This window comes from Onthophagus taurus, chromosome 5 (assembly GCF_036711975.1).
Source record: "Onthophagus taurus isolate NC chromosome 5, IU_Otau_3.0, whole genome shotgun sequence".
NCBI classification, from domain to species: domain Eukaryota; kingdom Metazoa; phylum Arthropoda; class Insecta; order Coleoptera; family Scarabaeidae; genus Onthophagus; species Onthophagus taurus.
In genome coordinates this window covers 6,224,161-6,239,845 of record NC_091970.1, presented here as the reverse complement: position 1 = coordinate 6,239,845, position 15,685 = coordinate 6,224,161, and the positions used below count along the sequence as shown (strand labels likewise).

Here is a 15,685-nt window from a genome sequence, read left to right as displayed (position 1 = left end):
GTTTAGAATTGACTCATAAGACGTATTAACTAAAGATATTTATTCCATTAATCAGCATTACCAACCCAACGTAAGAGAAATAGAAATTTTGACGTTTTCATCAATTTTCTTTTGTTACTCATTAATTATATGTGATGGAAAATAACTTTTCATACAAAAAAGATTTAGAAGTAATCCGTAAAATATATCCAATAAGTTATTTTATTCCATCGATCAGTAGTACCAACCCAACTCAAAAATAAAACCAAATTTTGATGTTTTTGATCATTTTCGGTTATAACTTAATTGTGCATGATGGAGAATTATTTTTTAAACAAAAAATGTTTAGAATTGACTCATAAGACGTATTAAATAAAGATATTTATTCCATCAATCAGCATTACCAACCCAACTTAAGAAAAATAGAAATTTTGACGTTTTCATCAATTTTCTTTTGTTACTCATTAGTTATATGTGATGGAAAACAACTTTTCATACAAAAAAGATTTAGAAGTAATCCATAATATATATGCAATAAGTTATTTTATTCCATCGATCAGTAGTACCAACCCAACTCAAAAATAAAACCAAATTTTGATGTTTTTGATCATTTTCGGTTGTAACTTATTAATTGTGCATGATGGAGAATTATTTTTTAAACAAAAAATGTTTGAATTGACTCATAAGATGTATTAAACAAAGATATTTATTCCATCAATCAGCGTTACCAACCCAACTTAAGAAAAATAGAAATTTTGACGTTTTCATCAATTTTCTTTTATAACTCATTAGTTATATGATGGAAAACAACTTTTCATACAAAAAAGATTTAGAAGTAATCCATAATATATATGCAATAAGTTATTTTATTCCATCGATCAGTAGTACCAACCCAACTCAAAAATAAAACCAAATTTTGATGTTTTTGATCATTTTCGGTTATAACTTATTAATTGTGCATGATGGCGAATTATATTTTAAACAAAAAATGTTTAGAATTGACTCATAAGACGTATTGAATAAAGATATTTATTCCATCAATCAGCATTACCAACCCAACTTAAGAGAAGTAGAAATTTTGACGTTCTCATCAATTTTCTTTTATAACTCATTAATTATATGTGATGGAAAAAACTTTTCATACAAAAAAGATTTAGAATTAACCCCTAAAACATATCCAATAAGTTATTTTATTCCACCGATCAGTAATACCAACTCACCATAAAAATATAACCAAATTTTGATGTTTTTGATCATTTTCGGTTATAACTTATTAATTGTGCATGATGGCGAATTATATTTTAAACAAAAAATGTTTAGAATTGACTCATAAGACGTATTAAATAAAGATATTTATTCCATCAATCAGCATTACCAACCCAACTTAAGAAAAATAGTAATTTTGACGTTTTCATCAATTTTCTTTTATAACTCATTAATTATATGTGATGGAAAAAAACTTTTCATACAAAAAGGATTTAGAATTAACCCCTAAAACATATCCAATAAGTTATTTTATTCCATCGATCAGTAGTACCAACCCAACTCAAAAATAAAACCAAATTTTGATGTTTTTGATTATTTTCGGTTATAACTTATTAAAAGAGAATGACGTTCAAGAGAAATTTCGGGTTGATTATTGCCCTTCTCTACAATTCGAAGAATGACCTTCCTATTTTCACGTTTTATTTTCATTTTGTTGAAGTCTAATCGCAATCTTAACTCCATCGCAACATACTCCCAAAATTTATGATATTCATGATCATAAATAAGTAAGGTTGAATAAAACACAATAAAAACTTCATAATACTTTTTTTATTGTTCTCTTAACAGATCGTTCGGTCAACGAAAAATCTCCCCTACTTTAATTACAGTAATTTACAATCGTTTATCATGTAAGCTTTACACTGTGTATTTTTCACCTATAAGTTGATCGTTTAAAGTCCTACAATCAGCAACAAAATAAATTACGACCCGCGATATTAAGAAGAACTTTATTTTAAACCGTGGATCGTAATTTCGTTTTACACCTTTTTAATCTCTTCAATCATTTTTGTTTTTTTTTTGACTACGTTTCTCTCACTATAAGACAGATTTTCTTAAAGGCACGGGTAGATAGAGAGAGAGATAGAGAGAAAGAAGAGTGACAGTGCTACGGTATTTTTTTTTTTAATTAAATTTATCCTTTTTTGTTGGTCTACGAGTAATTCGGTCTGATCTAATTCTATGAAAGGGACTAAAATATCACAGACTGTCCCTAAAGTAAAACAGAATAGCTCTCGTTTTGACATTTTTGATTTTTACGTTTCTTAAATGAGATTCGTCTTGTTATAATTTTTTTTTTAATATTCTTGTTATAACTTGTTTTGTCTTTATTCAATGAATTTTTATTTAATCATTTTTTTTCGGAAGGCTATATTAGATTGTCAGTTATTAATTTTTTCTAGTTTTAAATATTTGTTTCCCTTTTTTTTAAGTTTTATTTATTTTAATTATTATCAATTCGTTTTAAGTTTCTTTTTTTAATTTTAATCAAATCCTTTTTGTTTAAATGTAGTTGTGGCATCGACTCCAAAATTCGCATCTTTATTTTTAATATTGTCGAGTATTTTGATACCAATTGACGATAAGATTTTATGTTCTTCTTGATTGTATGTTGTTTTTGTCGCCGATAATATTCTTTTTTTTTTCATTCTGAGGAATTTTCGGGAAAATGAGGTAGACGACAAATCCAAAAAATGAAAAAGAACCGCTTCTTTGTAACGGTTTCTAATAAAAAAGAGTAATTTACTCTACCTGTGACCTATCTAATAATAGTATACAATTTAAAGTGAGATTTACGTTTTTCTTTTCCATTTTTTCCTACTCAACTCCTATTTATTTTTTTTTTTTTGGCAACATTGAAATTTCCTATCACAATACACCTTTTTTAACATTTTTTTTTCGTTTTAGTGCGAGGTTATCGAAGTCATTTTTAAACCTCACCGATTATAATTATTGCTTTTATTTACTTTTTTAATTTATTTCCGCTACTTTTTAACATTGAGAAAATAATTTTCGATTTACCCTCATCCCGTCACAGAATAAGTTAATAAAAATAAATCCGATTCGAAGGTTTTGTTTTCTGCCTTTCTGAGATTCTGAGCATTTCTTTAAATAATTCTACGAGAGTCTAAAATGTTCTAATCGTATTTGTTTAAATAAGATTTCTTAAAAAACAAATAATATTCAATTAAGATATGTCTTTAGACATTCTAATATATTTAAAAAATCTTATTTAAAAGACTTCCTCGTCTAATAAATACTTAGATGTAAAAAAATAAAATAAATTTATCGTTTTTCATTTTTGTTCGATTCTTCTTTTTCTTGATTAGTACTTAAATCGTAAATATCATACTGATTAATATCTCTTAAATCATCCCTCTTCCTTCTTTCCGTTATTATCCTTTGGACGCTTTCTTGAGAATCGTGTTTTGGCATTTGTATATTTGTGGGCTCATCCATTTCGATTTTAGCAACAATTTTTATTTCCGGAACAGTTAAAGTGTTGGGAGACAAAAACGGTGTTTCTTCGGTAATTTCCATCGATTTTTGTTTGGAAAATAAATGCTTCGTGCTTCCGTAAAGTCTATGGATCGGTTTTTCAATCGGAACTGATAACAACACATTCCCAGTTTCTAATGGGGCGTTTTCGTTTATATTTTTTAATGGATACTTTTCAATTTCTACGTCGGTTTTTTTCAAAAACGGCTCAATTTGATTTAACGATTTATAATCTTCGAAATTCATCCGTCTGTTTTTTTCAAAATCAATATTTTTAACATCTTTTATACTGTAAATATCCGAAATCGATTCATCTATATTTTTTATATCATCTAAATTGCATAATTGAATTGGTTGTTGACTGTGTAAAGTTTTTCTTCGGGTTTTTGTAAACGATGGAGCTTTTTCTATTTGACATTTTGTTCCTGGTGGATTATAGGTGAAGTTTGATGGTAGGGATAATACCTAAAAATAATTATTTTTATTAGGTTTATGTTATACAAATTACTTAAAATTAATGTTTGTAAGCAATTTCTTGATAGGATATTATATTTTGTAACTTGCAAAATTTGAATATTTGTTGGGAACATAACCTAATCTTCTTGGAAGTTTTTATAGACTGGTAATAAGCATAAATTATTGTATCTCAGACTTCTGCCTAAATTGTATAGTTTAAACTTGTACCCTACGTTATATAGTCTCCAAACTTTTAGCCCATGAGCTATTGTATCACAGCAACGTTTGGAGTGGTGTAAATTGTGGGTATACTAGTACCTAGAGTGTCAGAAGGTGGTATTTAGTGATTTATCTTTATTCTATTTGGGGATGCATAAGGGCCGGAGGATCATGTTTACAAAAATGTATCTGCAACATACTCTGCAGATGCTGCAAGTTCACTCCATAAACTGTTTAGCGTTCCGATTTTTTTTCATGTTATTATTTTATTTGGCACTTTTTGAAAATATATTACTACATATATTACTTTGTTGTAGGTTTTCATTTTTGACTCTGTCATGTAGTGTTTTTCCATGAATCCTTCTCGTCATTTACTGTGTCTGGAGGTACCTAGTCTTGTTTTAGCCGCGATTGTTATTTTCTTGCTGCTTGGTAGATTATTTTACATTCCACTTTAATGAATTTGTTCCTCCATACCACTATACGATTTCCAGAGCTTATTATATCAGCTCCTAAATATTTAAACTGATTCATTTGTTTGATGATTTTCTGGTCGAGCTCCAGTTTGTATCTTACTGATTCTTTGAATGTTACAAGATATTTGGTTTAATAGTAATAATATTAGTTTTATTGAATAAGTATGATTATACATTATTCTCGTCAATAATATACAGTTGGTAAGACTCAAAATATTACATACAGTTCATTTTTTTTCTATAATACCTGTCAAATTGTTGTAAAGTTGGCAAAATTAACAGGGAGTTTTGTTTTATCATGTTTTGAAGTAAATATGTCACATTGACGTTTGAGCTTTCGTTATTCAAAAACAAAAGGTGCATAAAAAGTGTTGTGGGGTGTTTATTTGCCATTTATTTACCTAGAAAAGGTATTTTATTCTATTTAATTACTTTGTAGCACGTTTTTACAACAAATATGTACTTTGTTAAAATCGTATTTATCTAAAAATTAATTAGTATTTTAACCTCAACTATTTAGTTACTGAAAATGTTACTAAAAATCATGAAAACAACATAAATTTTATAAGGGTCCTAGATAATACCAACAGAAACCCTAAATAATTTACATTGACAAGTATTATAGAAAAAAAACGAACTATATCTGGTATCTGGTATGGCATACGTTGCCATGCTGTGAAAGTAAGCGAAGTAGACACTTTTTGTTTCATTTGTCCGTAAATTTTTAGATATAACCTTTATACATTGAATTTGATAATTTTCTTTTTAAGTTTGTTACATGGTCCGACCACGTTAAAGTTTGGGACAGAATAATGCATAGAAAATTTATCTTTTGAATTTCAATGTCTATAATAATAAATTATATCCAGTAGCTTTAAGCCATATTTATGTAATTTTTCTCTTAAAATTCTGTGGTGTTTGAGGTTCACAAAAGGCTATTTGCGTGTATTTCTGTTGGTCAAAACTATCTGCTATTTTTTGGATAACATTTAGTAACGCTGTTGTCGTTGATCTGCCTTGTATGTACCCATGTTGATATTTGGTTATGAGATCTTCTTCTTCTAAATATTCCATTATCTTTCTCTTTATGACCATTTCAAATACTTTCGACATCTCCGGTAATATTGATATAGGTCTATAATTGGCACAATTTGGGTCCCCTGGTTTTTTAGTTGGTATTACTTGCGCTAGTTTGAGTTCCAGTGGGAAAATACCTTCTGTCAAACATTTGTTTAGTACTACTTTGAGTTGTTTACTATTTTGTTCTTCTATTTCTTTTAGCAGTTTTACTGATAAGCTATAAATATCTGTTGTTAGTGCTTTTCATGTTTTTAATGATTTGTGTGACGTCATAGCTTTCTGTAGCTTCTATTGCATTTAAGAACTTGTTTGATTTTAATGTTACCACTGCGTCCATTTGACTTAACATATTATTTTGTGTTAAAACGGTTGAGTGTCCAATAGTAATGAAATGATTATTGAGAACATTTGCGTTCAGTGTGGTCTTAACTTCACTCTTAATGCATCCTTTACCTACTTCTTCCTTTGTTATTTTCCAAGCTGCTTTTATTTTGTTTTCTGCGTTATTTATATACTTTGTATAAGCTTCTTTTTCGCTAAGCCAACTTCATTTCTGTATTGTTGCTTAAATGATTTATACGTGTTTTTAGCGCATCAAGTTGATTTTAAATTTAATTTCCCTACAGAAGTTTTTACAGGTTGTTCTGGAAACGCCCTTTTAAAACATGTCATGAGGATTTCATGATATTTTGTGTAAGTTGTTTGTGCATTGAGACTTGTACTATGTATTTGTGACCAATCGCTCTCTTCTAATAGACGTTTGAAAATCTCTATGTTAGTAGCGTTTATTCTTCTTCTTTGTGTCATTTTAATTTCTTGTTTTCCAGATGTCAAGATACAAGATGCTTTTTGTGACAAATAATCACCTAAATGAAGGTTGACAGTCTTTACAACGCTTTTTTACTTAGAAAATGTTCCTTCACTTTTGTTTTTTCGTTTACACAAATATTGAAGTCTCCAAGTATTAATATATTTTTATTAGTTTGTTTTATTTGTTGTATAATCTAAAAAGTAACTAATCTTAATGCGCACCATCTATGTTTTAAAACCAAGGTAACAATACGCATTTCCGTAGTGTGCACTCTTGCTTACTTATGCAGAAGTGCGCGATCTATTTTTCTGAATCAAAGTGATGAAGTGCACTGTTTTACGATTGTGTACTCTATTCATCATATCCGAGGTAATAGAAGGCATTCTTTTATTCTTCAGAATTAATGTAATGGTATGCACACCTAAGCGCTCTTGTGCGCACAAGTGCGCGATCTATTCTTCATGTCTAAGATAATTATGCACACCTAAGCGCTCTTGCGCGCACAAGTGCGCGATCTATTCTTCATATTCGAGGTAATAGAAGGCATTCTTTTACATCTATACTCTTTTGCGCGCACAAGTACGCGCTCTACTTGCAAGATGTAGGTAATGGTATGCATCCTTTCATACCTAAGCGATCTATTCTTCATATCCGAGGTCATTAGGCACACCTAAGCGCTCTTGCGCGCACAAGTGCGCGATTTATTCGTCATATCCGAGGTAATAGAAGGAATTCTTCTGTATCTATGCGCTTTTGCGCGCACAACAAGTGCGCGATCTATTCTTCATGTCTAAAATAATTATGCACACCTAAGCGCTCTTGCGCGCACAAGTGCGCGATCTATTCTTCATATCCGAAGTAATAGAAGGAATTCTTCTACATCTATGCGCTCTTGCGCGCACAAGTGCGCGATCTATTTATCATATCCGAAGTATTAGAAGGAAATCTTCTACATCTATGCGCTCTTGCGCGCACAAGTGCGCGATTTATTCTTCAGAGTTAATGTAATGGTATGCACACCTAGGCGCTCTTGCGCGCACAAGTGCGCGATCTATTCTTCATATTTGAGGTAATTACCACATCTAAGCGCTCTTGCGCGCACAAGTGCGCGATCTATTCTTCATATCCGAATATCCGAAGCAATAGAAGGAATTCTTCTACATCTATGCGCTCTTACGCGCACAAGTGCGCGATTTATTCTTCAGAATTAATGTAATGGTATGCACACCTAGGCGCTCTTGCGCGCACAAGTGCGCGATCTATTCTTCATATTCGAGGTAATTATGCATACCTAAGCGCTCTTGCGTGCACAAGTGCGCGATCTATCCTTCATATCCGAAGTAATAGAAGGAATTCTTCTACATCTATGCGCTCTTGCGCGCACAAGTGCGCGATCTATTTGTCATATCCGAAGTAATAGAAGGAAATCTTCTACATCTATGCGCTCTTGCGCGCACAAGTGCGCGATCTATTCTTCATATTTGAGATAATTATGCACACCTAAGCGCTCTTGCGCGCACAAGTGCGCGATCTATTCTTTATATCCGAATATCCGAAGTAATAGAAGGAATTCTTCTACATCTATGCGCTCTTGCGCGCACAAGTGCGCGATCTATTTGTCATATCCGAAGTAATAGAAGGAATTCTTCTACATCTATGCGCTCTTGCGCGCACAAGTGCGCGATCTATTCTTCATATTTGAGATAATTATGCACACCTAAGCGCTCTTGCGCGCACAAGTGCGCGATCTATTCTTTATATCCGAAGTAATAGAAGGAATTCTTCTACATCTATGCGCTCTTGCGCGCACAAGTGCGCGATCTATTTGTCATATCCGAAATAATAGAAGGAATTCTTCTACATCTATGCGCTCTTGCGCGCACAAGTGCGCGATCTATTCTTCATATTTGAGATAATTATGCACACCTAAGCGCTCTTGCGCGCACAAGTGCGCGATCTATTCTTTATATCCGAAGTAATAGAAGGAATTCTTCTACATCTATGCGCTCTTGCGCGCACAAGTGCGCGATCTATTTGTCATATCCGAAATAATAGAAGGAATTCTTCTACATCTATGCGCTCTTGCGCGCACAAGTGCGCGATCTATTCTTCATATTTGAGATAATTATGCACACCTAAGCGCTCTTGCGCGCACAAGTGCGCGATCTATTCTTTATATCCGAAGTAATAGAAGGAATTCTTCTACATCTATGCGCTCTTGCGCGCACAAGTGCGCGATCTATTTGTCATATCCGAAATAATAGAAGGAATTCTTCTACATCTATGCGCTCTTGCGCGCACAAGTGCGCGATCTATTCTTCATATTTGAGATAATTATGCACACCTAAGCGCTCTTGCGCGCACAAGTGCGCGATCTATTCTTTATATCCGAATATCCGAAGTAATAGAAGGAATTCTTCTACATCTATGCGCTCTTGCGCGCACAAGTGCGCGATCTATTTGTCATATCCGAAGTAATAGAAGGAATTCTTCTACATCTATGCGCTCTTGCGCGCACAAGTGCGCGATTTATTCATCAGAATTAATGTAATGGAATGCACACCTAAGCGCTCTTGCGCGCACAAGTGCGCGATCTATTCTTTACGGTAATCTCTGTGTTAATGCCTCTTGTATGAACAAGTACACGATATATTTTTCAAACTCACGTTTTTTGCCGCACATGATTTATTAATGGTTGTTAATTACCTTAGTTAATGGCTTATAATGAGGTTGAATACATTCCGAATCTAATTGAAGCGCTAAACATAATTCTCTTCTTTCTTCAAGTTCTTGTTTTTCCTGAAACTCCCTTTCCAATTGATTATCCATATCTTGTTCATCTTCTAAGTGTTTATGAGATTCCTCTAAGTGTTTCATCAAAACCTACAATAATCATTTTATTAATTTATATAACAAAATCATTATAAATAAAATCTTACCGCAACTACGACATTTACAAGAACAAATTGCGCCATAAGTACAAAAATGACAAAGTATAAAGGTGCTATTATAGCTGAGACGCAACAATTTTCTAAACAATTTGCGGATGAATCGCAATCTTCCCTCAAAGTGTCCTTCATAATTCCGTTCCAATTATCTCCAGTTGCGACGCGAAATAAAGTTAAAAATGCCATCCCGAAATTTTTAAAATGTGCGTGTTCGCCTAAACCTTGACAGACGTGTTTTTCGCAATCTAATCTTCCGAATAATTCAACACCCAACGCCGCGAAAATGAAGAAAAGAAGAAAAAACAACAAGCCTAAATTACCAACTTGTGGTAAAGCTTGCATTACGGTGTCTAAAAGGGCTCGGATACCTTTAGCCATTTTTAATAATTTTAAAACTCTCGCGATTCTCATCACTCTCATTACGCGGAGAACTGTGGGGTTAATTGGGATAATTTTCGATTTTAATTCTTCTAAGATAATTCCAACGACCGATAAAATAACAATTCCAACGTCTAATTGATTCCATTTGTCTTTCATGTAAAGAACAAATCCTAGTGCGATCAATTTCATCGTACTTTCTAAGATAAAAACGGCGGTGAAGAAATAATTAAAAATTCTTAAGATGTAATGAAGAATATCGGGCATTTTATAACTTTCAGTTGCCATTGTGACTACGTTAAGACCAATTACAGCTGCTATGGCTAAATCAAAGTACTTAGAAGTGACTACGTTGTGAATAAAAAGTCTCCATTTAGAGTAATTGATGTAATAAGGAGGTTCATTCATTTCTAAAAAGAAGTTTAATTAAATAATTTTTTTTTTATGTTTTTGAAGCTTACTTCTTCTGCGCTTTTCCATTTGTAAAGCTCTTTTCGCCGCTCTTCTTACCCTTTCTTCTTTTTCTTGTTCTTCGCGGCATCTATGAAAGTTTTCAACGACAACTCCCACGAACATATTTAGGACGAAAAATCCAACGAGTAAAATGAAGGCGATAAAATATAACAATCTCCATTCGGAGTAATTCGTTTGTGGTTCTTGGTCAACTCCGACCGCATCTAAACCGCTGTACATTATATTAACCCAACCATCTCTTGAGCTTAACACAAACAAAGACATTAAAGCTTGTCCTAAATCATCGAAATTATATTTTTGATTATCCCATTTATTTCCTCTCAATTCGCATTCAGTGCGGTTTTTAACTCCGCGAATATCTTCGCCTTTACAATAATGAAAAGCGCCTTTAAACAACTAAAAAAGGAAATTTTTAATCATTCAAAACGATTATTATGATAAGATTAAGATTTTACCTGGACTCCGAGAATGCCAAAGATAATAAAAAACGTACAACAAATTAAAACGATATTTCCAATGGGACGAAGTGATGATAATAAAGTTTGCACGACAAGTTTTAAACCTGGAGCTCGATTAATAACTCGTAACGGTCTTAATGATCTTAATAATCGAAATACTCTTAAGATTCCGAAAATTCTCGGGCTTTCCGATTCGTTGATTAGTGACATTAATAGGTCTACTATTGAAATGATTACTAAAGAACCGTCCATTATGTTCCAACCGGATGTGAAATAAGCATCTGGGCCATAACACATCCCCGAAGCAACCACTTTTAAAAACATTTCTAAGGTAAAAACGACGGTGAATAAATAATTTGTGGATTTTAAAAAGAATCTTTCTGTGCTATCTGGGGGGATGTTAGGACGTTCCATTGCTAAAGTAATACAATTCATTGCGATGAAGAGTAAGACGACGTTATCGAACCATTTTTGATAAACTAACCATACACATAATTTTCTAAACCTAAATAAAAAAAATTAATTCCTTCACAATTTAAATTTAAAAAAAAATTACCTATTATTAGGTGGAAAAATATACAAAGAAAACTCATCCCTTTCCTTCATACAACCTTTAGGCTCAATCATCATTAAAAACTTCTTCAATTTCGTCGTTTTTATTTCCGGCTCGACGGTTTCGCATTCGTCAAGTTTAATCCTGGGAAGAACCTTTTCTTCTTGTTTTTCAAAGTTCAAAGTGTTGATGCTTTTTGGTTCTGCGTAACCAACCTGACCGGAAATCGCTGGGGAGTTGATTTTTGCGATTTGATTGCATTGGTTGCTTTTGGGTTGAATTGAGATTTGTCCGGCTATTAGCGAGTTGTGTCGCGTTAAACTTGGAGTCCAAGAAATCTAGGAATTACCAAAATTAAAGTAACAATATTATGTGTATAAGAAATTGTTGATTTAAGTTTTGAGTAGGAGGTCATGCAAACGAAGATGTTTTAGTTTTCCATGCTTAGGTATAAACGATTCAAAAGTAATGTGTTGAATCAACATTTTAATATAAAAAATTATGTTGTAAATCATGTTATCCAAAGAGATAGATGGAATGTTGGGTTGTTTAGTAAGCACTATGAAGTGGGGTATCATGATGAGTATGATTGGTTGGGTTTGGATTGCTTATTGAAGTCATTGCCTTTAAGCAAATAATGTAGGATAAGATGAAAGAGTTGTTAATCAAAGTTTATTGATGAGATTCAATGGAAGCTCTACCAGTAATAAATAATTGTAGGAATTAGGGATGCAACAACACCCATAAAAAAAAACGATATTAGAACATCGATGTCGGAAACATCGACATTTTATACCGATACATCAATGTTTAAAAAAAATATTGAGTGGCTGAATTTTTATTATAAGAATGATCATAATAATCAATAATATTTGGACCGCGTTCTGCACCACTTGACTAAGCGACAAATAATAATAACTTTATTATCATAAATTTAATCACTAAAACTAAAGACAAAATGATGACGATTTATGTAAAAATTTTTGAAGAAAAAAATCTAGAGTTTGATTTTATACTTTTAAACTGGTTTTTATTTTATATACATAGAATTTAAGTCTAACCAGTTTCGGCCTTTGGCCATCTTCAGAGACTCTACAACTAGATTAACATCTCTCATCTTATCCATTTTACAAAGAAGTTTGTTAATATTTCTTTTTGTTTTGTTAAAAAGATCACATATCAATGTCGAAATCAGATATTAGTTACTAATTTACAAAATTAAAGTTTAAAAAGTTGTAAAATGAAATTAAGGACAAATCGTTACAAGTTTACAGATTAAATTCAGAATAAGATAAAGAACGCTCTTTTTTAACAAAAGAAATATTAAGAAACTTGGGAAAAATTCAAGACTCATCATGTGGCTTAAAAATCGACGATTTTTTTTAATCAATGTGAAATGACCCAAAAAACACGTTAAAAATATAAAGAAAGTGCGGAAAAGTGACTAACACTAGATTAACTTCAATTGTAAAACTTCTATTACATGACAATTAACTTCAGGTTTAAAATGCCAACCACACTTTTGACATATTTGTAATCATCATTAAAAATCCTTTGAAATGAGTGCAAACACGACATATTTATCTTCAATATTAATGAAGTTAATGGTCAACTTCCGGTTAAGAATGTCAACGTCAGCTTTGACATATGTATTTGTAATCGTCGTGAAAAATCCTTTAAAATGAGTCCAAACACTTCCGGTTTGAAATGTCAATGTCATGTATTCATAATTTTTATAAAATGTCTTAATATTTGTCACAAAAACGAAAGTATAATAAAAAAAATAAAAAATTAAGGTTGGTATTAATATTTAAAAATTAAATTGCTATCTTCATTGTTGCTAACTTAGGGTTTAATGTTTTTTATTCAAACTGTTCTGTTTTTTGAGATAAGTGCGTCATCTTTGGGCTCATTTTAAAGGTTTTTTAATAAAGATGACAAATATGTCAAAATTGACGTTGACGTTTCAAACCGGAAGTGATTGTATTTCCATTAATATTAAAGTTAAATATGTCGAGTTTGGACTCATTTTAAAGGATTTTTTATGAAGTTGACAAATATGTTAAAATTAAAAGTTGCAAGTTCGAATTTTTGGCTTTTTGAGATAAATGTGTCAAGTTTGGACTCACTTTAAAGGTAATAATAAAATTAAAGTTGACATTGACAACTGAAAGTTTTTTTCACGACTAAACCAGAATGTTTCTAATTTTAGATCTTGTGTTAGTTCTAGTGATAGTGCTAGTGTAAAACTAGAGCTAATACTAGACCTAGAACTAAAAATATTCGGTCTACTGTTAGTTCTAGTTTTAGTGCAACAAAAATGTGCAACAGTGATATCTTATGCTAACTAGCGCTACCTCCCATGTCGTTTGTAAAATGGATAAGATGAGAGATGTTAATCTATTTGTGGAGTCTCTGAAGATGGCCAAGGGCCGAAACTAGTTAAATTTAAATTCTATATAAAATAAAAGACATAAACTTTCAATTTTATACTAACATCTAGAAAACGACACTGACTCGAAATTGTAGGTTCATCTATTTTTTCTATTGTAGAATTTCTTGGTGTATCTAAGTGTCGTATCTAATGGTAAGTCGGTTCTTAGACGTATGATGCAAATCGGACTTGAAATCGTATAACGTGATTGGCGCTTAGCTTTATCCTTTAAAACAAATAATATTTTAGGTCTCTCGGTATTCTGTATTTTTTCTAAGATAAATTACTCCTTTACCTACCAGACAGCATGAAAATCTCTAAAAACGATAAAATGTCGCTTAGTCAAGTGATGTATCGCGCGGTCCATTTATTATAATATGATAAAACACAGATAATGTTATTTAAATTTATTTTTAAGTATAGAATTCAAAAACATTAACTTGGACAACCTGGTGCCTAATAAGCGATTCCTTTTCTGATTAATTGTTGCGCCAACTTCTGAGAATAATCGCTCGTTGGACATCGAAGTTGCTAAAAGTGGCAAATATTTCATTGCTCTTTTATACAAACATGGAAATAATGGTCGATTATTTTATTAAACATCGAAGATAAAATATTGTTGATAATGAACGATGTATCGATGTTTTATAGACTTCAACATCGATGTTTATGGACGATACATCGATGTTTTCGAAAAATCGATGTATCGTTTGCATCCCTAGTAGGAATGCAATGTTGCCTAAGAGGATGTATAGTGTAAAATAACTGGAATCTTAGATTATTCTGTATACTGTAAAGATCAGAATGCCTTATTACTACCGATAGTCTCAGGTTGTGGAGGAGTACAATGACTGGATAATGCCAGAATAGTTCACCTGATCAAATCAATGACCTCAGATAATATTGGGTAAAGTTACTTAAGTCTCTTGAGCTTATTGTTGACATTAATATTCTAGATATTCTTGATCACATTCTTTGTACTGATTTCTTTTGAGCAATATAAATGATCACTCTTTGTTATGTGCTACTTTGAACTTGTCAAAATGTGTTTTAAATAATTTTGTTGGGTTGGAGAACTTTTATTGTAAATTTGAAAAAAATAAGCAAGTTATCAGACATTTTTGACATGAAAACCAGTATTCTGCTCGTGTTTGAAGTAGTCAGATTATTTCCTAATACTTTTGTAAGTTGTCTATGTTAGATTTTGTTAGGTTCTCTTTAAAAAGAGCACCCTCGTTTTGGAAAATTTGAAAATTAATAAAAAAATCAATACTCTTCTGTGTATATTGGAAGTTGTCAGTATCTTTTCCCACATTTCTGTTGGCATGAAGAACTCTCTTTTTCCAAATTTGCTAAAATAAACAAGATATCAGATAGCTCCTGTATCTTTTTCAGAATTGTGAGCTGATTTGAAATTGTCAAAATTTATTACCAATAATTTTATTGGATTTAAAATTTGACAACATAAGCAAGTATGTAAATTTGTTGTAAGTAAATCAGTATTCTGCGCATATCGAAAACTATCAGAATTTTTTCAAATAGTTCTATTAGGTTGGGGAGCTCTTTTTTTCTTAATTTTGCAAAAATGCGCAAGTTATCAGACGATTTCTACATGTATGCTCAAAATTAAAGCATGTTGGAAGCTTGTCAGAACTAGTTTCTAATAATTCTATTAAGTAACAGAATTCTGTTTGCTAAATTTGTAAGAATGAGCAAATCATCAGACGTCTACAGTATGTTTGGTATACTTTTTTCCAATAGTTTCTTAGGCTAGGAGGAATTTTTTCTCTAAACTTGTAGGAATGAGCTGGTTACAAGATGTTACCAGTATGTTTGATAGAATTTTAAAGCAAATTACCTTAGATAAGATGATGGG

General features: G+C 31.8%; 1 protein-coding gene across 2 annotated transcripts in view; it reads right to left on the bottom strand.

The window, feature by feature from the left end:
- Positions 1-2,925: 2,925 nt before the first annotated feature.
- The window catches only part of LOC111426592 (Ca[2+]-channel protein alpha[[1]] subunit T), a 94,335-nt gene continuing 81,575 nt past the window's right edge, over positions 2,926-15,685 (bottom strand). For both annotated transcript variants that reach the window (XM_071195778.1, XM_071195779.1), the window contains 6 exons: positions 11,379-11,713; positions 10,820-11,327; positions 10,352-10,760; positions 9,504-10,300; positions 9,271-9,447; positions 2,926-3,987 (listed from right to left, as the gene is read on the bottom strand). In XM_071195778.1, the coding sequence (XP_071051879.1) occupies positions 3,310-3,987; positions 9,271-9,447; positions 9,504-10,300; positions 10,352-10,760; positions 10,820-11,327; positions 11,379-11,713 (2,904 nt within the window). In that variant the 3' untranslated portion in view covers positions 2,926-3,309. The remainder of the gene's footprint in view (positions 3,988-9,270; positions 9,448-9,503; positions 10,301-10,351; positions 10,761-10,819; positions 11,328-11,378; positions 11,714-15,685) is intronic.